General features: G+C 51.0%; 1 protein-coding gene across 2 annotated transcripts in view; it reads right to left on the bottom strand.

Annotated features, from left to right (window-relative positions):
* Nucleotides 1–26,558, bottom strand: part of PPP2R2C (protein phosphatase 2 regulatory subunit Bgamma) — a 163,693-nt gene that overhangs the window by 21,280 nt on the left and 115,855 nt on the right. For both annotated transcript variants that reach the window (XM_004009985.6, XM_012180329.5), the window contains exon 6: nt 8,351–8,515. In XM_004009985.6, coding sequence (XP_004010034.3) covers nt 8,351–8,515 — 165 coding nt within the window. The remainder of the gene's footprint in view (nt 1–8,350; nt 8,516–26,558) is intronic.

The raw sequence follows: 26,558 nt of genomic DNA, 5'->3' as shown, positions 1-26,558 counted from the left end.
TTAAACTGATATCTTTATTTCTGCAGATATCAACATTCATAATGTTTCTTTGTTAAGCCCCAAATTAAATCAATGACATTTCCCTCTTCTCTCAGATGCCTGGAGTAAAGAAAAAAAAAATTCAATACTGATTCCCTACTTAAACTAAAGCAGTGAGATTCTGTATTGTCTTTAAATGAACAGGGATATGGACCTAATATTTGGGGGCAAGGGGGCAAATGGATTTAAAGAAGTGTACCCCAAACTCTCAGCAGGGACCTGGGTGGTGCCCTGTACTTCCCCAGGTATGTGGCAGGAATTCTCTCTCGATTGAATCAGCATCTCTGCTGACAGAGATAAGAAGGTAAGATATAAAAGCATGGATAGTAGTATTGAAACATAGTCATTGGGCTTCCCAGGTGGTGCTAGTGGTAAAGAACCCATCTGCCAATGCAGGAGACATAAAGAGACCCGGGTTCGATCCCTGGGTCAAGAAGACCCCCTGGAGGAGGAAATGGCAACCCACTCCAGTATTCTTGCCTGGAGAATCCCTTGGGCAGAGGAGCCTGGCAGGCTATGGTGCATAGGGCTTCAAAGAGTCAGATGTGACTGAGGCAACTTAGCATGTACGCTACCATATGTAAAACAGATAGCCGGCAGAAGTTTGCTGTGTGATGCCAGGAACCCAAAGCCAGTGCCCTGGTGCAACCTAGAGGGGTGGGCTCGGGAGGGAGGTGAGAGGGAGGTTTAAGAGGAGGACGTGTGTGTATGCCTGCGGCTCGTTTACGTTGATGTATGACAGGAACCATTACAATATTGTAAAGCAACTATCATTACCCTCCAATTAAAAGTAAAATAAAAAATTTTTTAAAATATAAAAAGCATAAAGTGGGGTCTGTCTCTTGCACCCTGACTTTGTACCCTTGCCTGCTTCACTGGTTCCCTCTGGCCTCCACCCAAACCACGAGGTCTGGTCCAGCTCACTGCACTCCCACCTCCCAGAGCTCCCACACCTTGTGGGAGTTTGGTGACCTACGGGGGCCAGAATCACAGAGGAACATCCATATGGGATGTCACAGGGCCATGGCTGTGTCTTCTGCCAGCTTTAAGGAGCATGGAGCCACAAAGGTCAAAGGCTGAGAGGATGATCGAATCCATAGTTGAAAACAGAAGCTCCCAACAGCCCACGGCAACCTCAGTTCTGGCTGTCCGTGGGCATTTCTGATGGTTTGTTTTAAGCACAAAAGCACCAGAACTGAAAAAGATTAGTGGGAAGGGGTATTAACAAGCCTGAGAAAAGTTATACAGATAAGCTCTCAGCTTTCTTTTCAAACATTTCTATGACATTGTTTTGTTGCTGTTATTTTAATGTGTTTTTAAAATTTATTCTTATTGGAGTACAGTTGCTTTTCAATGCTGTGTGAGTTTCTACCGTACTGCAAGGTGAATCAGCTATACGTACACATATAGCCCCTCTTTTTTGGATTTCCTTCCCATTTACGTCACCACAGAGCACCAAGTAGGGTTGAAGTTTTCAATACAACTATTTTTGTTGTTGAAAGACTGCAGAATCTTCTGCATCAATCCCCACCCCTACTCCCACAGCCTGAACATCCCCAGGGCATTAATAAGAGACAAGGGGATCTCCCTTCTGATTGACAGAATCACTGAGGACATTTTATAGTAATTATGGCCAACAAGAGTTTAAAGAAGTGCATCCCAGAGCGTGGCGGGCTCCATCACACCTTGTCTCCCCTGCCCTGATTATTTTAAAGTTGAGAGACTCTGGAACAGCAGACACCCATGTCTCATCCTTTTTTAAAAACTAATGTTGCATAATGAAGGCTCCTGTGGCCCTAGCTGGTTCCCTGACAAACACGCCCTCCCCTCTGGGTGTCGCTGCTGTCACACATTGGAGAGGTGTGAGGAGCCCCCTGCCTGTCATGCTCGCCTGAGTGAAGAAAGGGACCCTGGGGAGGTTCTGAAGCACCTGGGATGCAAGAAAAGGGAAGTGAAACCTGAGGTAGGGCCCCGCCTCATACACAACTTGGACGTGTCCTTCTGCTTAAAGCCCTCCGTGGCTCCCAGTACCCACAGGTCCAAGGTGCAAGCTCCCACATGTAGCCGACAAAGCTCCTTCCTAATTGGGCTCTGCTGCTCCAGTCTCATAAACCCAAATTCCCCTCCTGCAGCCACATGCAGACCCCTATTCCCACCAGGGTCCCAGGGCCTTGAATAGGGTGAGGCAAGCAGAACCCGAGGGCAGGCGCCACATTGAACAGCTCACTCTTGGGGTCGCCTGAAATGAATGTCTCCTTCCATGGCACGACTTAGGCATCTCACTCGCCTTATCCTAGCCCTTGCCCTGCCATATACTAGGCAGCAGAGTGGCCAAGCTCTGTGTGACTTCAAGCAAGCCCCTTAACCTCTCTGAGCCCAAGTTTCCTCACCTGGGGGGCAAGCATGGTGAGACCTCCAGAGGTAACACCTGGAAGCACCTGGCTCAGTGAGGTGCTTGAGTAGCTGCTCAGTAAAAGAGTTGTTTTTCCCATTGTTTTTGCTCCTTTTTTCTTTCCTACCTGTCTTTCCTACCAACTCCTATACACCCTTCAGTACCCCAACTCAAATATCCTGTTCTCTGTGCAGCTTGTCCAGCTGTTCGCCAAAGAAATCAAATGCTGCCCCCTGTTGCTGGCATAGCCCAGGGGTGCCCTCTTGTATGGCATCAGTGAGGATAACCTGGTTACCCCGTGGGGCTGTGAGCTCTTGTCAGCCTGTGGATGACAGCCCAGCCTATCTTCTCTGGGCACGGATGGGGAGGTGGAGGGTTAACTGAGCAGGCAGAACTGACCAAGTGGGACTGGGAGGAAGGGAGGTTCAGGGCTGATGGAAGAATGGCCCTGGCTTGAGCCACATGCTCAGGGACAATGGTGCAGGGCAGCGAGACCCTGGAAAGAAACATGGACGGACAGAGGTGGGGCTGCAGGGCTGCGGAGGTGGAGAGCCGAGATCGGCCTGAAGGAACAGATGGGTCCTGCCTGGTCCATGCTTCTGGCTGCCCTAGCAACAGGTCCCTCTTCTGCTCTGACATTACGAGAACATCCACTTGAAAGATGAACACGTGTGTCCAGGCAAGTCCCACCTTGGGCTCCAGGATTAGCAAGGGGGTGGGCCATGGATCCTGTTAAAACACAGCCAGGCCAAAGCGCCCCGTGGTTTCCTGTGCTTTCAGAGTAAACCCAGAGCACCCCACCAAGGTCTGTAAAGCCCTCGTCACGTGGATTCTCCTCTCCAAGCACTTCTGACCTCACCCCCCACCTTCCCTGACTCTGCTCCTGCCACATGGGCCTCGGGATCCAGCTGCAGGGCCTTTGCACTGGCTGTGCCCTCAGCTGGGGGCTCTGCCCTGACTCATCCCCAGACATCAGGAGCCTCCCCAGCAGAGAGAGGGCTGGGTCTGGTCTTTCCACCCCAGATCCATTAGCAGGGGTGAGTTCTGAGAATCTACCCCATCCAGCCCCTTTAAATGAACCTGGTTCACCCCTAACTCCCATGAGTATTCTTTATTCTCAAGGATGCTGTGAAGAGCAAGTGATAAAGAGCACAGGCAGATAGGCATGAGACTTCTGGAGCCTCTAATAGGCTCTGCTTAGCTGTGTGACCTGAGGGGGATGTCTTAACCTCTCTGGGCCTCTGTGTGATAAACAATAACAGCCCCCAAAGATGGCCACATCCTCATCCCTGGGACCTGTGCGTGTGTTACCTAACATGACAGAAGGCTTTGCATATGCAAGTTCAGGATCTGGAGCTGCAGAGATTATCCTGGACTCTCTTGGGTGGGCCAGCCCACTGGTAATCATGAGGAGAGGAGGACAGTCAAAGGCAGAAGAGACGACAGCACGGAAGCGGGGGTTGGAGTGATGCATTTGAAGACAGAAGAGGCCACAAGCCAAGGATCACAGGTGACCTCTAGAAGCTGGAAAAGATAGAGACCGATTCTTCCCTGAAGCCTCCGGAAGGAATGCAGGCCTGACAACACTGAATTTTGGACCTCTGCCCTCTAGAACTGTCGAAGAATATATTCATGCTGTTTTAAGCCACTGAGTTCATGGCAATTCGTTACAGCAGCCACGGGAAAACAATACACTCGGTTTCCTCATCTATAAAATGAATAATCGAGGACTTGCATCATAGCACAGCTCTCAGGACTTAATGAGATGTAAACTTTGAGCAGCACTTGGTGGGTAGCAAGCCCTGGACCAACATCATCTGTGGTTCCTGCTTCACCCAGCACGGGGCTGGCACGGAGTAGGGGGCCCACCAGGGGTAGCGACTGTCATTCCTACCTATTCTAGGGAATCTTCATGTCTCTTGGCAAGGCCCTTCCTTTTGGCAGACTCTGTGCTGTGAAAAGCAGAAGTGTCTGTCTATTTTGAGGATTCAAGCACAGTTGTTTCCATGGTTACACTGCCATTACGACTAGCAGACAAAAGACCCAGCTTTCTACTGCTTTGGAGGACAGGAATCTGTGGGTTGGGGAGCAGCCTATGCCCCTTGGCTCTGCCCCTGATGATGGGGAGGGGCCTGGGGAAGCCACTGTTTCCCTGAGCCTCGGTTTCCTCATCTGCCCAAGGACAGAGGTCAACATGTGATCCACTTGTGATCTGGGATGCCCTTCCTTCAGTGAACAGAAAATCACAGACTTACCCATTGGAAAAATGATGCCTGGACCATTCATCTCTGGGATATCACTATCAGCCATCCCCTGAGTCCTGAGTAGTAACTAAATGGGTAGAAGTGAGATGTAAAGAACAGGTCCTAGCCTCCAAGTCTCTTTAAAACAAGATCTGGCTCCAATAACAGCCATTTGTTTTGATTAAAAATAGCAGCCTAATTGGCAATCGTCTGCTTGCTTAATTTCTCAGGAGAACTAAGAACAAACGCCATCTGGAGAACGCAGACAGGAGGGCAGGTATTTCCCCTACTCATGATTTGTGGCGAATGAGACGAAGAAAGGAAAACAGAAGCTTCAAAGTATTTTGCAGAGCCTGGTGAACAATCCTGTCACTGGCATTAATGAGAAAGTTTCTGTGCAGAATATTAAGTTTGAGAATGAAAAGAAAATTCTAGAAAAATGCATTTTAATACAAAATTAATTCCCTTAGAAAACCCATATAAACCAATAATCAAAAAGGATCTACATGTGAGTTTTACTAAGACTTCAAGGAGAAGATATATTATACTAACTGTTCTAGGGGAAAGTAGAGAGAAAGCAGCCAGCTCATTTTACAAGAGAACAATCCTCTTAATAAAACTGGACAAAGATTGTAGGCAAAGAAAATTAAAGGCCAACTTCATCTCTGATCATTTATGCCTAAAGCAGAATTTTTGTATCCATGCAAAAACGTCCTCAGGAAGGAAATTTCTTGCCCTCAGTGTCACCAGGCACTGAAAAAGCCCCCTGGGGATCAAGAGGTGCCATGTCCCTCCCTTCATACCTTGGCCCTGTCAAAGCCTTCCAGAACCTGCTGAAGATGCAGAATCCTCCGTGGCCCTAATGAATGCTCGCTGCAGCCCCCAGAGAAGGGGGTGAGAAATTCAATGGAGCTGAGTCACTGAAATAAAGTTAGAGCTCTTGCTCTTGACTTTGCGGGCTGAGTCACATGCAAATCTACACCACCAGGCATGTGACAACGACGTGCCCGGAATCTGTGTGTGCCTGGGCTCAGGAAACGGATGACTGATGGCTGTCCTGGTGGGCGGCTGCTTGTTCAGATCCCAGGGAACCAGCTGATACAGTTCCAGAAGCCAAGAGGGTCTCTGACTCCCACGTCCAGCCCACAGAGACCATCGTTCAAGCAGCGTGGGGGGCACAAAACCATCCCTATTCTCCCTAAATTCCTGAACCCACATTCAGAAACAATTTCTGGGCGTATTTCTTTCCATGATTTTCTGTTTCCATTCTTTTGGTGAAGTAGTCATTATCCTGCTTTTCGCCCCCATAGAATCTTCCAACATAATCATTTCCCCATGTCATTAAACCCCTTCTAAGTCAGTTTTTTAAGTGTCTGAACAATATTCTATTACACAGACGGCAGCATCCCGCCACACAGGTGCCTTCTGATCTTGAAGCCTTTGCCCCTGCTGTGTCCTTCTAGAAGATTCTGCATGGTGCACCGGCTCAGCGCCTCAGACTGTTCCACTGTAACTGCCGCTAGCAGTGCCGCTGACATGACCCTCCCTGCGCGCTGCTTTCCTGGAGGCTGTTTATATCACTCCCTGCCTCTCGGCATCAGATCGCCTGGGTAGGAGTTCATTGTCGTCGGTCCATTGGTTCCTGCTGCACCCCAGGGACAGTGTCTGGAGCATGGCAGCTCACCGTGTGACACCGAGTGCCCTGGTGGCCCCTGCTCCACCCAGAGAGGGAGATCTGCCCTCCCCATCCTGCGTGCCAACAGCTCAGCGCTCAGAAGGCGCGGTACCCAGGGAGGGGGCTTTCCCAGGACCATGCATGAGCTCCGCTGGAGGAGCCCTGGGGCTTGTGGATGGGGGTCAGTGGCTCCAGTGCTAAGTACCGACCCAGAGAGTGGACATCCCGCCCAGCTGTAAATGTAAGGAAGGCTGGGAGAGTGTGTGCAATGTGGATGAACCCAGAGAAGGGTGACGGGGTGAGACGAGGGGACAGAACTTGGCCAAGGAGGAGGAGGAGCTGGCAGCTACAGTGAGTCCCGAGTCTGAGTCCCTGGGAGCCGGGGCAGCACCGTCCTCTCTGGCTGCCCAGGGAAACCAGCCCCCAGGGGAAGAGAATAACCCTGTCCCTCCCAACAGCCCTCTGCCTCCTTCACCGAGACATCGATAGAGCCCTGCAGTGGCCAGCTGGTCACCACTCATTCATTGTTCGTTCATTCGTTCATTCAATATTTCCAGTCCTGCTGGAGGCACTGGGATGGATCCAGAGATGAACTAGATTCCCAGCCCTCCCGACTGGGGCCACGTCTGCTTCCGCCCCCACTGCTGCTCCTGCAAGGTCATCCAGGGAGGACGTCATGGGCTGGTCCTCTGCCTTCAGGCGCCTCTGGGGAGCACCGCGCTGGTGGACAGCCGCCAGCTCAATCCAGCACCAAGCAGCCCAGACCGGGGGTGAGGTGCACCAGTCAGGGTATCCCAGGGCCCCAGGTTCAAGTCCCACCCTGCCACTGTTTCAGTGTGAGTGACCTTGGGCCCATCTCTGGAGCCCGTTTCACCTACTGTGCAGGCCTCGGGACAGCTCATGTGACAAGATGAGCTATGCCAGTAGACAGCGTGGCTGGGCGCCCGGCTCAGTGTCCAGTGTGAGCTGTTCTGTGGTGGTTGGTTATCATATGAAGTTCCCTTGCACCTCATCCATCCCTGAATCCCCTGACACCTCTGTGGCAACCCCGAGGCTGCTCTCTGGGGGGTTCCAGTATGAAGTGACCCAGCCTGCTGGGGGAGGTAGAACAGCACAGAAAGTTCTGCACAGTGTGTAGTCGTGAGCAGAAAGCAGAAGAGGGAGCTGGCCCAATGTGGGGATCAAGGAAGGCTTCCTGGAGGAGGTGACAGTTGGGTGTGGTCCCTCTTTGACTTCCAGTGCCCAGCTCACTCCCTGGCCCTCATCTCTGCTGGGACTTAGGGTGGGGGCAGTGGGTGGCAGGACTGGGTATCTCCTGCTAGCAGTACTAAAGAGGCACTGAATCCACCCCACTCCCTGTCCCCCCGCGCCCCCGCTAGCCCATTCAGAACACCTCCATGCCCCTCCCACCCACACACAGGAGGCCCCGCCCACATTACTCAGCCATTAAAAAGAATGCATTTGAATCAGTTCTGATGAGGTGGATGAAACTGGAGCCGATTATACAGAGTGAAGTAAGCCAGAAAGAAAAACACTAATACAGTATACTAACACAGATATATGGAATTTAGAAAGATGGTAACGATAACGCTGTATGTGAGACAGCAAAGAGACACAGATGTATAGAACAGTCTTTTCGACACATGGAAGAGGGAGAGGGTGGGATGATTTGGGAGAATGGCATTGAAACATGTATACTATCATGTAAGAAACGAATCGCCAGTCTAGGTTCGATACAGGATACAAGATGCTTGGGGCTGGTGCACTGGGATGACCCAGAGAGAAATGGGGAGGGTGGTGGGAGAGGGGTTCAGGGTTGGGAACTCATGTACACCTGTGGCGGATTCATGTCAATGTATGGCAAAACCAATACAGTATTGTAAAGTAAAAAAAAAAAAAAAGGAAAAAAAAAAAGAACACCTCCATGCCCCACCCACCCACACCAGGAGGCCCCGCCCACATCCATGCCCGGCTCGGGTGCTGGCAGGCATGCGCACTTACGTTTGGAGTGCTTGTCACACAGGGCGGCCGCACGCATGTCACACAGGCGCAGGGAGCCCTTGCTGCTGCTGTAGACGAAGAGGTTGCAGTGATGCGGGTGGAACTCGGACGCGGTGATCACCTCCGTGAGGTCCTCCATGTTAGCTGGTTTGATGTCCACGATGTCTGGGCGGCCGAGTCAAGGAAGGGGTGGCAAAGGGAGGGTGTCCTCGTGGCTCTGCCTTCCCCACCTCCCCTGGGCACATCTGCTTACCCCGAGTCTGAGCTGTCTCCCCAGTACCGAGACTCCTGGACAAATAGCTGACCCCAGAGAGTCCCCAGGCTGCAGACCTGCCTGTCCAGCACCCCTTGTGGGTGCCCATCCACTGTCCCCATAAGGCGGGACCTCTGTCTCCTTCCTGACTGGCACTGTCTCTCCAGCCGGTGCCATCAGCTGCCCAGCCTCCACAGAGGGCAACCCGTGAGGTGTCTCCCTTCTGCCCCTCTTCTTCCAGTTGCCAATCAGAAGGCCAGGAGCCTTTATTGAGTGCAGGGCCATGGACACTATAGGTGAAGAACTTCAGTTCTCTCCCATCACTCTGGGCATTGTGTCTGATCTGAGTGGACGCCCCCAGACCCAGGCCCTTCAGCCCACAACATCAAGACTCTGCCCTGGGGAGGAGGTTCTCTGCCCTCCTGGATTTTCAGCTCTGACCTGCATCTTCCATTCCCACTCACGTCACCATAAAGGATGAGCATAAGGCACCAGGTGTGCCAGTAGAGGACTCCAGACTCGAATACAGGGAATGCTGGATGCAGCTGTCATCTCTGCAGGGCTGGGTGGTGTGGACAGGAAAGAACTGTGTCTGCTGCCATGACAAGGGGAAACCAAGCCTGGGGGTGGGGCAGACAGCCCCAGAGACAGAGTGGATGGAAAGAGAGATCTGCAGTGTCTTTAGAATCCTAGATCAGGATCTACCTGAAGCCTTGACCCCTGGGTGGTTAAATATGTGAGCCAATAAATAAATCTGTATTCTGTTTCATTGTTCAGTCGCTCAGTCGTGTCCAACTCTTTGTGACCCCTGGACTGCAGCACGCCAGGCTTCTCTGTCCTTCAGCATCTCCTGGAGCTTGCTCAAACTTATGTCCATTGAGTTGGTGATGCCATCCAGCCATCTGATCCTCTGTCGTCTCCTTCTCCTCCTGCCTTCAGTCTTTCCCAGCATCAGGGTCTTTTCCAGTGAGTCAGCTCTTCGCATCAGGTAGCCAAAGTATTGGAGCTCAAGTTTCAGCATCAGTCTTTCCAATGAATATTTAGGACTGATTTCCTTTAGGATTGACTGGTTGGGTTTCCTTGCAGCCGAAGGGACTCTCAAGAGTCTTCTCTAACACCACAGTTTAAAAGCATCAATTCTTCGGCAGTCAGCCTTTTTATGGTCCAGCTCTCACATTCATACATGACTACTGGAAAACCATAGATTTGACTGTACGGAGCTTTGTCAGCAAAGTAATGTCTCTGCTTTTTAATATGCTGTCTAGGTTGGTCATAGCTTTGTTATTATAGGCATACACAATGGCCTGCCTCAGGGAGCCCTGTGTGGCCCCCTCCACCTATCTCTTGGGCTAAGGTGCCTTTGTTTGGCTCACAGGGAGATAGCCTGGCCCTGCTTACCTGTGAAGGGCTGTAAGGAAGAGAAACCAGCATTTTCTGTTTGGGACCAAGAATTTTGTTGCTTGAAAAGGAAGTATCCTTGGCTGATACTTCTGGAGCCAGGTATGATATGCTGGAGCCCAGACAGAGTAAACAACCAGTCCATGGTGACTCAGCAGTAAGTGGTGAGGCTGGATTCCTGTCCATCCCCCACTGCCTACAACAGCGAATTGGAACCCCTGGACGTAGCATCCAAGGCCTAGCATACCCAGGCCCCTTTCTATCTTTCCTGCTTCAGATCTATAAGTTACTGTGCCCTGAAAGCACTTTCCTCTCGGACAGTGAAACCCTTGGTCTCTGTTCTCCCCAGCCCTGTGGGAGCTCTGCAGCCCCTTCTGAAAAGCCCTCTGAAAAGCCCCCTCCTCCCTCTTCTTTGCATGTGGGCTCTGGATTCAGAGAATTCCTCCTGGCTGCATGATCCTGGGTGAGTTTCTCCGCTCTTGATGCCTCAGTTTCCTCATCTGTAAAATGGGCTAACAGTTCTAATGTCATAGATTTGCTGTGAAGATGAGAAGAGGCAAAGCCCTTGACAACTGCCTGACGCACTGTCAGTTGCTCTTATTATTTGTATTATCTAGAAAATACCAATTGAAACTCTGAGATTCATCTGCTGTCAGCCCTGTCTCTTCCACCTGCCCCAGGCTGCTTCCTCTCTCAGTAAGAAAGAGGTATTTTCTGACTTCTATAAACAGCAGAGTTTATAAAACATCAGAAAAGATGGTTGAATCTGTTGCAATCAGAGGCACCAAGGAGGATCTATGTGCAAATGCTCAAATTTTGTCTGCTAGAAGCACACCATTAACCAGAAACTTAGAATCACATCAAAACAGAGGGAAAAAAGGAGGCAGCTCTCAGTTCCTGGATTGGTTTCCCAGGAAACTGTGGTTTCTGATTCAATAAGAAGCAGAGGTTAAATCGTGAAAAAGTGAGACTAAAGTTTCACAGAGAAAAAGAGCCAAGACATCTAGGATGCAAATTCCATCAACATCAACCTGCAGCGCTGTCCTTACGGGTCTGAGCACCCACTGACGACTTTCCACGGGACTGTGCCTCCTCCTGACCACTTTAATTCCCTTCTGAACTTCAAGTGGTGTCTGGAGAAAAAGTGCTGTTGTTTACGAAATGTCATGCACATCAGTACAGCACCTGTCAAATGTTCTGTAAACGGAGCAGATTCTCCCGCAGGACCCAGGACAAAAAAGCCAGAGAGGGGCTGGGAGAAACAAATGCAGTCCTCAGGGCACGCAGGTTGTGTCAGTTGTCAAGGGACACAGGTTTTCACCGTGTTTCCCAGGGTTACACCCTTCTCGGGAAGTGAAGATGCTTGCCTTGCAGGTGGTCCTCTGAGCATCCCAGGGAGAGCTGTCCCCCCACCCGAGGGAACTCAGGTCATCATGACTTGTTGCTTTCGTCAATGAATGGAGGACAGAGGTGACAAGTGACACATATCACTTCCAGGCCGAAGCTCCAGGAGCTAGCACGTGCTGTGACCCTCAGGTGACCTGCGGTGGACTCGTAGCGTGAGGGGGCTGCTGTCATTTCTGAGACTTTCCGATTGTTAATTCAGGGTCACCTGACCCCATTGATTGAATCAGCATCCAAATTCTCTCTCCTTTCCAGATGTCCTAAATGTTCTAGAACTGAGCTCAACAGAGAGGGAGCAGAGATATGACGTCTGAAGTCTCTGGAGAACTTCCATGGAGAAAGTTTATGAACCACTTTCTAACCTGGGAGGCCGTGGACGCTGGTGACCCGAGAGAAGGGAGTGTGGTATGTTGAAGTCTCCTTTCCCAGGTTCCCAGATCCTGGCCCCAGACTCACACAGGGGCCAAGGCCAAGCAAAGGAGTGTGGCCTTTTGCTTGATCACAGAGTCCCTGCTTCCAGCTTTGTTTCCCATGACCCACCTCTCTCTAGCAGCACTTCTGACAGCCTCATGACAACCATGTTCAGCTTTGGCCAGCCTTCTGAAGACACTCACTAGAACTTTGATCAAGGCCATGATGGCTTGAGTCCACAGGGCTTGATCATGTGTGCAGGCTCTACAGTGAACATGCCTGAACCGGAGCTACCTAGAGCCAGCTGAGGGGGAACCCACATGGACTGGGGCCCTGTGGGCTGAAGGGGCGGAGTCCCTGATGCCTGGGTCCAACCAGCAGCCATGAACCACAGCTCTTACGACTCATGCGTCACTCCGGGAATCTCTTGTTGTTTCAAACAAAGACCTGGATGCAGTCGGTGCCGGGGAAAGATGATATGAAGCATAAGACCCATTTCCACGTGATGCTGGTGGAGGAAGACAAGAACACGGTCACGGCCAACCTGTGCCTCTGAATCCTAGGGGCCACAGCCATCCCCGCCACCTCGGACAGCACAGTGTCCTTCAGGGAGTGGCCATCCAGTCGGGTCCACCATCACCTGGCTCTGCTCGAGGACAAGGCTCTCCCTATGGGTGTCCAGCTCCTTGCTGGCCACTGGGTGTGTGAGGGATGAATGACTGAGTATGTCTGTCCCTGCTAAATCTGTGGGAAGTAGGTGGGGAGAAGCCTCTGTGTGTATGCTTAGTCACTCAGTCGTGTCTGACTCTGTGACCCCATGGACTGTAGCCCACCAGGCTCCTCTGTCCATGGGATTCTCCAGGCAGGAATACTGGAGTGGTCTGCCGTTTTCCTCCTCCAGGGGATCTTCCCAACCCAGGGATTGAACCTGCATCTCTTGTCTCCTGCACTGCAGATGGATTCTTTACCACTGTGCCACCTGGGAAGCCCTGGGGAGGCCTCTATATCTCTGTAATTAATGTCCCAAACAGACACTGCAAACACTCCTCTGGGACGCCCACCCGAGTGGCCACACGCCTGTGGACTTTGAGACACTCGACCATATGCGGTGGCCTCGACGTTGGCAAGACCAGTGTTAGGTTGGAAGCTGGGGGTCTTGGGCCAAGTGTCTGGTCTTAGCTCTCTCTGGAATGTTCAGTTCCGTATGCAAAAATCATTCCTATCCGTAAACCTTGTTTTCCCCTATTTGCAAAATGAGGGGTTGAATATGACCCTGAAACACCATTTCTTTTTGAGGATTAACCCCCAAGGTGCTGCCCCCAGCCCCATTTTGGAATCAGCTGCAAGAATCCCACGTGTAGGCGGTGCTTCTTCTGTGGCAGGACTGACCTCTCTCGGGAAGATGTATAATTAGACTCATTTATGAGCCCCCCTCCCCCGGGCAAAGCTGGATGAATTATTCATGTTCTGTTTTTCCATTTAATTGTACTCCAAGTGTCTGATGGCTTTTGTTTCACTTTCAATCACACTTTGGCAGCTGAGAATGATTTTTCCCTACAAGGGAAGTTTGTGAGACACAGGTAGGTGGAGAGAGGAGCAGGTCACGCGGAGAGGAGAAGGGCAGAAGGTGGACTAGTTCTGGTCCCCACCCTTTAGCTGAGTGCAAGGTAATTTTCTCCAGTGCAGGAAGTTGAATGGTTCCCCACCGCACCAATACATATCCATGTCCTAAGCCCCAGAGACTGTGAATGTAAACTTATTTTGAAAAAGGGGTTTTGTGCACATGATCAAGTTCAAGATCTCAAAATGTGGGGGGCGTCTTCCTAGATTACCTGGGTGGGCCCTAAATCTGATCACAAGTTCCTTATAATAGGACTTCCCTGGTGGCTCAGAGGTTAAAGTGTCTGCCTGGAATGCAGGAGACGAGGGTTCGATCCCTAGGTTGGGAGGATCCCCTGGAGAAGGAAATGGCAACCCACTCCAGTACTCTTGCCTGGAGAATCCCATGGAGGGAGGAGCCTGGTAGGCTACAGTCCATGGGGTCGCAAAGAGTCGGACACAACTGAGCGATTTCACTTTCACTTTCCTTATAAGAGGCACAGAAGGAGAAGCAGACACACCCAGAGGAGAAGGCCATCTCAGAGGCAGATGCTGGAGCGATGCCTGGGGCCACAGGAGCTGGGAGAAGCACGGAAGGATCCTCCCCAGAAGCCCTCAGAGGAACACAGGCCTGACAACACCTTAATTTTGCAAACTCCAGACCTCTGAAACTGTGAGCCAATAGATTTTTATTGTTTTGAACCAAATGATGTGTGAAAAGTTATGCCATCTATAGGAAACTCAGACACCCAGATTGCTTCCTGGAAGCTGGGAAATAAAGACATGGGCATTATGCCGGGATCATAGACATCTTCCTCGACATCCATTCCAGACCGCTTCCTTCCCTGCAGGTCCCTGTTGTAGCAGCTCCGGCCCTGAAATGCTGAGCCAGGAATCAGGGCAGCTTTGGAATCCCCAGCTCCACTCCTTCCTTCATCACCTCCAGCCTGCCTCCATGTCCTGGCTCCTCCGTTTGGAGGTCCCTCTGCTCTGGCCCTCAGCCCTGGCTGCCTCTGCCTCAGAGGAGCTCCCTGCCCCTGATCAGCCCCCCAACCTCAGCCAGAGTGAACTTCCTAAAATGGGGTTGGGTTCCCCCCTTCACTGCCCTGCTCCATAGGTGCCCTTCTCTTCCTGCCCCCAGCCACAAGAGAAGGCCTTCTTTTCAGGCCGCAAACATTGGCTGACCATTTTCACTCATCCGAGTGCAGGCAAAATCATTTATACCTCAGACTTCAGTCTATACCAACTTGGTACCCATGCCCACCTGAGATGCCCTGTGGCCTGGCTCTGAGCAGATGGCATCACATCTGTGTCTGTTGTATCCTCTCTACCTGTGGGTGAGATGCCCCCTCCTGTAGATGAGTAAACAGGGGCTCAGCAAGGAGAAGCCTCTTGCTCAGGGCCAGGCAGAGGGCGGCCAGCTGAGGACAGCAACAGAATTGAGCTCCAGAATCTACAATAGGCAATATGCTGTGACTTGGGAGACAGAGAAGAATGGGGTGAGAACAACCTGACAACCTGGGGCTGAATCCAGGCTCTCTCTGGTCGCTAGCTGCGTGTGTAAGTTTCTAGAGCTCTCTGTGCTTCAGTTTCCCCAAGTTCAAAATGACAATGGTATACCTTACCCCTGTCTTCTGTCCATGGGATTTCCCAGGCAAGAAGACTGGAGTGGGCTGCCATTTCCTTCTTCAGGGGATCTTCCCGACCTAGGGACTGACCCTTCTCCTGCATTGCAGGCAGATTCTTTATTGATTGAGCCACCAGGGAAACCATCACCACCACACCTTACCTCCTAGGGTAGTGTGTGCTTACCCTAGAGACATGACCGACTCTCTGTGGTCCCATGGACTGTAGCCCACCAGGCTCCTCTGTCCATGGAATTTTCCAGGCGAGAATACTGGAGTGGGTTGCCATTTCCTACTCCAGGGGATCTTCCTGACTCGACTGAACTCACGTCTCCTGCATTGGCAGGTGGATTCTTTACCACTGAGCCACCACGGAAGGCAATTATTCAGTTACAAGATTTCTTATGATAAATCATTGCTGCTCCTTGTAAATCCTCAGTCTGCCTCCTATAATTAAGATGATGCATGTGATGACGCGCTGAGGACAGGGCCTGGTGTGGAGTAGGTGCTTTGTAAGTGAACTAGGAAGAAAGAACATGCCCGGACACTGCAGGCAAGTGCGGAACTGGCTCCCAGGGAGCCTGGATTCCACGCTCAAATCTGCCTTTAATCCATGTGGAGACTCCCTTGGGCCAGTCACTCAGCTTCTCTGGACCAGTGTGGGCGGAGGCTCCAGGAGCAGGAGAGGAAAGGCCCAGCCGTGGGAGCGTGGGAGTGTGGGCGGGTGGCCTGGGAAGTTGGCACTGCTCCTAGCAGCTGCCTGGCCCCAGCCCCTTTTCCTTTGGTGCTTGTGTGAACAAGCACAAGTGCAACCCTCCACACCATGGTCAGCAGACAATTTCTGTAAAGGGCCAGAGAGGAAATATTTCAGGCTTAGCAGGCCACAAGATCTCCTCCTGCTACCCAACTCTGCTTCTGTGATGCAAAAACAGCCACAGACAATATGTAAATGAATGGGCGTGGCAGTGTTCCCATCAAGCTTTATAAAATTCTTGGGCCTACCTCTCCTTGCTGGGCTACTCTTTGCTGACCATGGGGTTTAGAAGAGGAGTTGCAATCTTGCTGTTGCAACAGAAGCCTCCCTTTACTGCCAGTCTGTAAAATGCCTGGAAGTCAGTAAACCTCAGAAACACGGATTTATTCCAGCCCAGAGTGAAGTCTGTGGTTCTTCTTGCCAAGGACACAGGAATGTAATTCAGGTGGGTCTTCTGCAGAGTCATCAAGTTTGCAGGGATTTTTATAGAAACACCTTCATTTCCTGCTGCCAAGGGCATCTCCTGATGTCCTGAAACCGCGGCTGGACACAGGCACCTGGCACCTTGGCCGATCATTGGTCTGAAGCCACACCGCTGTGTGGGATCTCACTTGGAGGGTCCTGAAACATCAGAGAGAAGGTGGCTGCGCTTCTGCGGCCCTCGCTTCTCTGAGCGGCAGCTCTCTGAACCTCGGTCTCCCTTCCCTGTCCCAGGATCACAAGCACAAGCACTGTCACTCATTCCCCGGGCAGATCTCCGCTCACCATAAAATGAGTCCAGCACGTGAAATGAATAAATGTCATTGGTTTGTTTCAGGGAGGAGCTCCAATGAGAAATGAGTATAGAAAGCACTCCACGGACACCCAGGAATCACACAAGTATCAACTAATGTCATGAAGAGCTTTAGTGGCTATGCTGTGACAAGTGACTCTGAAGATACAGCAAGTAACTAAGCCTGGAGACACTATCAGACACTTGGAGAGTTGGTGAGGGCAGCCCCCTGCAGGCCAGGTACCTGAGTGTCCCTGCAGAAAGGGACCACCCACCCTCCAATCCCATGAAGGAGGAGAGGGAAGCAAGGGTGGAGGTGACTGGCCCAGGGCCAGAGGCAGAAGCAGAGCAAGGATGAATCTTGGCTTCCTAACTTCCAGCCTACTTAACTGTTGCTCCCACTGTCCGCTCTATTCCAGAGTGATTGTACCTCTATATACCATGGAGTTCTGCCACGGGGTCAACACCCCCAAAGCCCCTGCTGGTGGGGCTTGCTGGACTGGCTGTGTCCTGAGCAAGCTGGATTTTGAGAGTGGGCAAGGGCTCCATGATGAGAAGGATGTAGCTTTGGGCTCCACTGACTGAACACAGCAAAGAGTGGTTTATCCAGATGTCCTCGTAGGAGCATGCTCTTAGGAAGGGGAGGCTGTTACCACGGTGACCAAGCAGGAGTAAGGATGGAGGCAGCTCTCCCAAGGGTCACACCACAAAAGACCCCCCCGCCACACGCTCCCCAAGGATGCTGGTATGGAGGGGCCTGGAAGGCCTCCTGCATGTAGACGCAGTTTCACTGGGGCATGGCCAGCAAAGCTGCTTTTTTTCAGCAAATTTTCTCCAAAAGATGACCTGGCTACAAGCATGAGGTACGGGCACTCCACTAACCAAGCGAGATTCTATAGGAGGTTCCTGGCGACCCATGTCTCTGTATCAGTTTGCTCAGGTTGCCATGGTGAAATGCCACAATTGGGTGACTTAAATAATAGAAAATTATTCTCTCGTGGAGGCTGGAAGTTCAAGATTAGGGTGTTGCCAGGGTTGGTTCCTTCTGAGGCCTCTGTCCTGGGCTTGTGGATAGCTATCTCCTCCCTGTGTCCTCAGGAGATCATCCCCTCTGGGTGTGTCTGTGTGCCAGGCTCCTCCTCTTATAAATACACCAGTCACATTGGATTGGGACCCACCCTAGTGACCTCATTTTACCTTAATCACCTCTTTAAAGACCCATTTCCAGATATAGTCATATCCTGAGGCACTGGGGGATAGAGCTTCAATATACAGCTTTTTTTTTGTGGGGTGGGGGACAAAATTCAGCCCATAACAGCCTCCTTCTGTTCTCTGCTCAGAATCTTATGAACTATGATGCAGCAGTCTCACTCTGAGAAAATGCTGGGGCTACGCACGCCCATGAAAAAGGAGCCATTCTGAGTAACTGCTCACTGTGCAAGCTCACTGAAACCCTGGAGTGTTTTCTCTTTGTGATGAGTAGTTTGTGCACCTCTACCACAGGCCAGGTTATGTGATTTCCCAAATGCTTAGACAGGCAAGAAAGCTCTGACTTCTGAGTCACAAAAATCAGGGCTGGACAGTCCAGGCCCCATCAAATAATAGCTGTGTGACCTCTGGAAATCTTCTCAGCCTCTCTGTGACCTGCTTGTTTGCAAAACTTTGTAGAATGAGTAGATACCATCTGCTTTGCACGGCTGTAGTGAAGAGTTGAAGGAGATAACAACTCCATCAAGGAGATAAGAACCTAGCACATTGCTGGTACTTTGAGCAACAATTAAAGGTAGCTAGAATCAGTGGAATTCTCTTCTTCTGAAACAGACATGAAATTAAGCAGGTTGCAAATGGTATAATGTTCCTTGCACTCTAGATGGACAGTGAAGGTTTGTGCTGGATTACATGCATGGGTTTGCATCCAACTCAGGGTTGGGAGGAGAAACCCAAGGTGGGACATAGCTGGGATGCACACCTAGGTGGCTCCCTTCCATGGCACCGAGAAGGGGCAAACTAGATCCTGTCTCGACCTTTCAGGGCTCCTAGCCCAGCAGTGAAACCAGATACTAGCCCCATGATGGATGCTCCAGGAGACACATAAAGGGCACCTGTGATGAGATTTGTAACAATGCCCTGAGCTGGTCTGGAGAGTCAGTGAAGGGTCCTCTGAGGCAAAGGCATTCAGCTGAGGCCAGAGTGTGAGTAGGAGTTATCCAGGCAGAGGGTCGAGCTGGTAGAAGTGTTCCAGGTGAGGGGGAAGTATAAGGGTGAGGAGTTGAGAGAAGACAGGTTGCTTGAGTCCTAAGAGGGAGGCAGAGAAGGTGGGTGACAGGGTTCTAGCCTGGGGTCAAAGTGGAGGTTAATCAGGAGTGTGTTACACAAGTGCCATGGAGGCCTTTCAGGAAGGGACAGGAAGCACGATAGAGTTGTATGTCCCACCACCCAGAGGAAATGTTAGAAACATCATACAGCTGCCAAAGCCCATGCATCTGGTCACCTATGTAATGAATTAATCCCCTCTCTGTCCTGCAACACTGTGAAAAGCATCTTAGGATCTAAAATGAGAGCCTGAAACTACTGCATGGATGGAAATGGAAAGGCAATCTGAGTGACCAGGGCCAGGAGGAGCCATGGGCAAGTGCCCTCACTTCTCAGAACTCATCTCCACAGCTGCATACTGGCATGACAGCACTACCTACGCAGCTGCCATGAGGATTAAGGGTAGCAAGTGCAGTGCGTTCACCTCAGTGCCTGCAAGAAAAGCGGGCAACATGGCGTCACAGGGAATGTTAATATCATGACTGAGAAGCAGTGTGGCATGATGGTGACATGCACAGTTCTGTGTCCAGATGCCCCAAGTCTGATCCCACCCACTTGCCAGCTGGGTGACTCTGGGTAGATTGCCTAACCTTTCTGTGGCTTAGTTGTTCTTGTTCAGTGGCTAAGTCATGTCTGACTCTGCAACCCCATGGACTGTAGCCCACCAGGCTCCTCTGTCCATGGCAATTACCTTCCCTGTAAAGGGGGGATGTTAATCATGCCTACTCCACAGTGATGTGGGAGAATTAAGTAGGTGGGTGTGTGCACAGTGATTGAGCACTGCCTGGCACAGAGCAAGTCCTCAGTAAGAGGTGAAGGTGGTGTGCGGGGTGGTGAGGGTGATCATGGGAGGCGGCACTGGCGCCTATGGAGTCAGCACCATGGACAGCGTGCACGCGCCATCCACTGGAGTGGAAGCTGACAAACCCGAGCCCCCAAGGCAGTGGTGCTGATAACAGTTTAACAGTGTGTTTTCTGGGTGGAAAGCCGACCTGGGGGATTCAGACTCGGCGCATTTCTGTGTAGACACACCCCACTTTCCTTTTCTGGGGCAGGATGAGAAGAGGCAGCCTGTAAGGCTCTTAACAGTGGTCATGGGCCTGTGTGGATCCTGCCTACAGCACAGCAGGCTCTATATTCTCCAGCCATTCTGCTGTCAGAGCCCCTGGCACAGGAGGCACACCTTATCAAATGGGAGAGAAAAGCGAGGCTCAGAAAGCCTGAGTGACAGGCAGTGTCACAGGGCAAGGGAGTGTCAAAGGCAGGGTTGAACCCCAGGCTTTAGGGTTTCAGCATGAGAGGAGCCTTGATCAGTCCCCTCCCTGGGTCTCTGTGCAGAGAACAAGCACAGCCCACAGGTGGCTGGGTGCTGACTAAGAATTTGGATTTGCTTCACCATCCAGCTGAGCTTTAGCACCTGCTCCATACATGAGAATTAGAAATTTGTTCCAGGCTGTGGCTTGGTGTGGTGCCAGCTTCCACCATGAGAGATCACTCAGGGGGGAGAAAAATCAACTGAACCATCTATACAAGTCTCCGGGTGCTAAAAATAAAGCTGGGGTCCGTCAGCTGAGGCCTCCTGTGCAATCTGTTACCTCTAAGATGTTGCAGACTCAAGAAAACTCACCCAGCACTGCCTCAGAGCCTCAAAATGTTGGTATTAAAGGACATGAGAGGCTGTTTAAACAGATGTGGTGATGGCACCGGGGAAAAGGGGCTTCAACTATTCCAGAAGATGCAGGGATTTTATGAAAAGCAACCTTAAGTATTTGAGGAGCCTAAGGAGTGGTCTAAGGGGGCTTTAATGCCAGCCAACTGCCAGACTCCTTTATGCGAATGATCCCTTTATTCCTTACAAATATCCACATGATAAGAAAATTGGCCCATTTTGCAATAACTGAAATCGATGGCAAAGGAGATAAGGCAATGAATCTGAGCCCAATTCTGCCAGATGCCAGAGCCCAGCTGCTTCTCTTTAGTGTCTGCAGTCCCAGAGCCCTCATGCTGGAGCCCAGACTTACAAGGAGGCATCTACATCCAAAGACCTGTGAACTGTGGAAACTGGGAACTTCCTCCCTCCAAAATCACCACCTGCAACCATTCATAAGCCCTTACCATGCGCCAGGCCCTCCATTATGTGTGGGGACACAGAGAGGGCTCAGCCTGCGTTCCTAATCACAGCGGTTTCATCAGAAAATGGACAAGATGTTCCTACTAACAGATGACAAAATCCCAGTGTGACCTGGGAGTGGAGGACCAGAGGGGCTCGGAGCAGCCTGAGAGGGGCCCAGAGTGGACAGAGGAGAAGTGACTGGGCAAAGAGGGCTGTGAGTGATGCTTGTAGGCAAATAGGAGCCAACCAGGTGACTGGAGGGAGAAAGGATGATCCAGGGAAGGATGAGCACCGCCCTCATCCACCAGCATGAAGGGAAACCCAATGACCCAAAGGTGTGGGGAAGCCTGATACACGAGACCCAGGGGAGGTAAGTGAGGGGTAATGTGGGGGGCGGGTGAGGGTAATCATGAGCTGCAAGGCACTGTGGAGGATTTGGACATTCTCCAGAAGCTGATGGCTTTACCACAAGATGGCTTTGCCACTGACAGCTTTACCAAGAGGACTAATGTGGTCAGACTAGAGGTGGTGATGAACCATTCTTGTAGCTTTTGTAGAGGGCTGACTGCTGGGCAAAGTGGGCAAGGTGGAATTCAGGCAACAGTGCAGGAAGGAATGGTGCAGCCTGAGCTGAGCCTTGGGCAGAGTGAGGAGGGCAGGATTCCAGAGCCATCGGGGGAGAATGGAAAGGGCTTGGCATTTCTTTCCATGTTGTGGGTGAAAGAGGGGAAGGAGGCTGGGGCCTTGGTGACAGATGAGGGCACAGCACCCTGTATGCGCCTGGCACACAGTGGAGGCTCAGCAAGTACCAGTCTCCCCCCCTCTGTGTAGAGCAGCCAATTCTAGAATTATAAGAGGAAAGGTCCTCTGAATCCACTCTATCACTATTCTTACTGGTCAAAATAATGCCCACTTTTCTCCTTTATTAAAAAGATTTCCTTTTCTCTTAAAACCTTTGCTGAAAATCAATTCTACCTAAATAGAAAGTGTTACGACCCAGACTCCCAGTGCAGGAGACATGAGATGTGGGTTCTATCCCAAGGTCAGGAAGATCCCCTGGAGGAGGAAATAGCAACCCACTCCAGTATTCTGGCTTGGAGAATCCCATGGACAGAGGAGCCTGGCAGGCTATAGTCCATGGGGTCACAAACAGGCAGATGTGACTGAAGTGCCTAGCACACATGCACAGAAAGTGTTACTGTTTGGACACAAGGAGATGGTAACACAGCAGAAAGCTCCCAGTGGCCTGGGGGACTGAACAGCAGTATCAGAGCAAATCAAGACACTGAAGAGTAAGAGTTAAAGGAATGTGAGCCCCCACGTCCCGAGTCCGCCAGGAAGTACTCGCTCAAAAGGTATTTCAAAATTCAGAGCAATTCCCCAGCTCAGCGTGGAGTCACAGCAGCTTTTCTGGCCTCCTCCTACGTTGGAAATGAAACGCCTTTTCTAATTACTCAGCTACTATCAGACTCGTCATCACACCTACAAGCCACAGTTCTGACACCTTTCTTGCCAGGGGGGAGGCTGGACGCCATGGGATGGTGCCAGGCCTCTCTGCTCTGGGTCCCTGTGTCTTGTCACTCTGGTAGCGAAGCAGCAGCAGGCCATGGGGAGTGCCTCATGCAACCTGGGTCCCCGATGAGCTGATCTAATCAAGGGACATTTCCACAGCCACCACACGCCCTGGAGATTCCACTCAGCTCCTCCTGTCTGCCTAACTGGTATTTAGGTCCTACAGATTGAGCCTGGCCCTGGCATCACCAGCATGCTATAATGCTCATACTCCCCTAAGGGCCAAAACACTTGTATATTTGGATCAACTAACAATTCATTTTCACAAAATTAGGGTCTACACACAGGTCTAACAGAATCACGTGGCAGGATCTGCAGCCAAGGAAGCCTCTCTGGGCACCCATGGGGACCCCCCAATCCACTGATGCTCCAGCCCTCACCTCCTCCGCTGGCTGAGATTCTGGGACCAACCACTATTTTCACTCCCTTGCATATACCATCAGCCCCCATCTGCATCTTCATTTTGCAAACCCACCACCCTGGCTCCCTCTCCATCCACTCTGCATCTGCAGACATGAAGGAAAATGGGGCTGGAGAAAAACTGACACTGCCATGCTCTCTGGTCCCTCTCATTCCTCATAGCACTTATCACCTGCTCATGTACTGGATATTTGCTTGTTTATTGTATTAATGGTTTATCAACATTAAATTATATGTCCATTCCAAGAGGACATGGATCTTTATCTCTTTAAGCAATGGGTACAGAGCCTAGCCTGTACCTTTATTTTTGGGAGCTCCAAAATCACAGCAGATGGTGACTGCAGCCAGGAAATTAAAAGACCCTTGCTCCTTGGAAGAAAAGCTATGACAAACCTAGACAGCATATTAAAAAGCAGAGACATCACTTTGCCAACAGGGGTCCATCTAGTCAAAGCTACGGTTTTTCCAGTAGTCATGTATGGATGTTGGATCATAAGGAAGGCTGAGTGCTGAAGAATTGATGCTTTCAAACTGTGGTGCTGGAGAAGACTCGAGAGTCCTTCAGATGGTAAGGAGATCAAGCCATCAGTCCGAAAGGAAATCAACCCTGAATATTCACTGGAAGGACTGATGCTGAAGCTAAAGCTCCAATTCTGTGGCCACCTGATGAGAAGAGCCAACTCACTGGAAAAGATCCTGATGTTGGGAAAGATTGAGGGCAGGAGGAGAAGGGGACAAAAGAGGATGACATGGTTGGATGGCATCACTGACTCAGTGGACATAAATTTGAGCAAACTCCAGGAGCTGGTGAAGGACAGGGAAGCCTGGTGTGCTGCAGATTCATGGGGTCGCAAGGAGCCAGACATGACTGAGCGACTGAACAACAACACAGGGCCTAGCACACAGTAGGGGCTCAATTAGTATACTAGTGAAAGGCATGCTCTCCAATGAGTGGATATGGCGCACAAAGCTGACAGTAATGACTGGGCAGGTCTGCCTGCGGTCCTGGGATGGATCAGTCCTCTTTTCTTAATAACAACTAACCTGTTCCAATGTCCTGTGGCCACCATGGTCTAAAAGACAGTTCTGATACAGGCCCATATCTACAAATACCATTTTAACTATTGATCTGTCTCACGGCTTCATGACAATGGCCACACTCTATCCTACCCAGGTCCGTGTCTCCCTGGCCTACTCAGTTTCCTGGCTTCCAGACGAATCTGCTAGAATCCAGTCCATCCACAACATACACCCACAGCCTGAGGGACCCCTCTGCAAGCTGACCAGTACTAATGCCCTGCTTGAAGTGAAAAGTGATGTGAAAGTGTCAGTCGCTCAGTTCTGTCTGACTCTTTGTGACCCCATGGACTGTAGCCCACCAGGCTCCTCTGTCCATGGGATTTCCCAGGCAAGAATACTGGAGTGGGTTGCCATTCCCTTCTCCAGGGGATCTTTCTGGCCCAGGGATCAAACCCAGATCTCCTGCATTGCAGGCGGATTCTTTACCATCTGAGCCACCAGGGAAGCCTATTCCTCTCCTTAGGGTACATCAGTAGCTTCTTATCACCTGATAGCAGTTAGGAGGTGGACAGTTTTCACAACACAGATCCAGACACCAAGCAAGGCTTTCAATTACTTTCCAGTCTTTTTACTGAATGAGGGAGAAGGTATCTACTTGTGCAATCATATCTCTAACACCTGAATCACTTCCTCATCCCAGGTCCGACAGAAAGAACCAGCCTCGTCTAACACACACATTTATAAAGTCTGCACATGTGACTATTTAACTCAAAAGTATGAATCCTTTCAAACTAAATTAAATAAGAAATTCTGCTCTTTAGTCACCCTAGCCACATTTTAGGTACTCCACACTTCACAGGCACGTGTGACTTGCAGCTACCATCCTACAAATGCAAATTGAAAACTTTTCCATCATCACGGAAAGATCTACCAGACAGGGTGGAGGATGATTTTATTCCCCTTGTTTTGTTTTCATGGCATTTATCTCTATGAGTCCCTCCGACTTATGTGTGTTGATACATTTTATTTTCATTTGTGGCAGTAAAATTAATGTTCCTTTCCAAATGCACTGATTTAGGTAAAATTAAAGCCACTTAATTTAAAGAAAATTAATAAAAATTAGAAAAAGTAGAAAAGAAAATGAAATAATGCACCATGTACAGACAGAGTCATAGGTGCAAAAGGGGTTTGTGAATGACCAGTGTTTGGAGACGGTGGTTCCCAGGAGGATGTCCCCTACCCACACAGTCAACCAGGCCTGCTGCAGCTGTCCTGACCTCCCGCTTTCCTGTTTCATCATGCACACCCACAACCCACCACCCACCCTGGAACCTTCAGCAGCCGCCTCAAGCCACTGGAAGCATCCTAACCCTGCCTCCTCCTCAGTCCTCCCTGGTAGCCCAGGAAGAGAGTGCAGACCTGAGTTACAAGCAAGGCTTGCATCTCTGATACCACCCCAGTCAGGGTTGAGTCCCCCCAGTGGTGCCCTGGAGGAAGAAGCTGAGTTTCTTTCATTTGCCCTTGTGTCCCTGGACCTCAGTATGGGGCCTGGGACAGAAGAGGGAGTGATGGTTAAATGAATGAAATGAAACATAACCCCTTACACAGCTGCAGGGCTTTGTAATTTTTAAAGGGCCTTGGCATTCACAGTGTCATCAAATCCTTACAACAGCATAGCAAGATGGATCAGGCGGAGGTTACCGTCCCCACCCTAGTCCTAGGATAAGGAAACCTGGGCTCTAGGAGGTGGGAGTCACTGTCCCAACACCGAAGCCCGAGGGCAGGGCAAAGAGCACTGGGCCAGGCCACGGGACTGTCCCTGCCGGGGGGTGGGGTTGGGGGTTCTATCCGAGCATGCATTTCTTCATGTATAAAATGGGCTATGATATCACTGCCGCTGCTTTGAAGCTTTTATGTCCACCGTGAATACCAAGTGAGGTTGTGAATGACAAGCCATTTTGTAAACTGTAGAGTGCTGCGTAGAGAGCTGGGGACGGCCAGCCGCAGTCCTGTGAGTCCCACACCTGCCCCATTAGCAGACCTGGAGCTCCTGTGTGGCACCTCACCTTTTTCTGCTGGGAAGCATGTCAGGCATGGCAGTGGACTTCTGTCCCTGCTACCTATCTCAGGGGCCCCCAGTTCCTGGAACAGTGCCTGTTTTTCCCCAGGAGACCACCCCTTCCCACATTCAGACACTGTCCTGGGGTGGCGCTGACCCGTCCAGCACCAGGGAGGGGCCTGGCCACGCAGAGCATTGCATCCCCAACAGGAATGGGTTCAGGGGTGTCCCTGAGGCCCTATCAGAGCCCGTGGGGTGCTACCTGGGAGCTCGGTGGCACAGTTCAGGGAGAGCCAGTCTCTTTTCTCCTGGACTTTCCTCTGGGCATGCAAGGCCTGATGTGCTGGTGGTTCAGCTCACTGTGGAGGCCTACTCAGGTCTCCATCTCCTTCTCGGTCCCCTGTGAGGCCCCCAGATGATGGGGGTCACCCCTAGAGGAGGTGAAGGGTCAAAGGTAACCCTCAGAGGCCGCAGTTTTGAAGTTTTCATAAACTC

The sequence above is a fragment of the Ovis aries genome, chromosome 6 (assembly GCF_016772045.2).
Source record: "Ovis aries strain OAR_USU_Benz2616 breed Rambouillet chromosome 6, ARS-UI_Ramb_v3.0, whole genome shotgun sequence".
In the NCBI taxonomy this organism is placed as follows: Eukaryota; Metazoa; Chordata; class Mammalia; order Artiodactyla; family Bovidae; genus Ovis; species Ovis aries.
The sequence above is the reverse complement of the archived record's forward strand: the minus strand, read 5'-3'. Positions and strand labels throughout refer to the sequence as shown.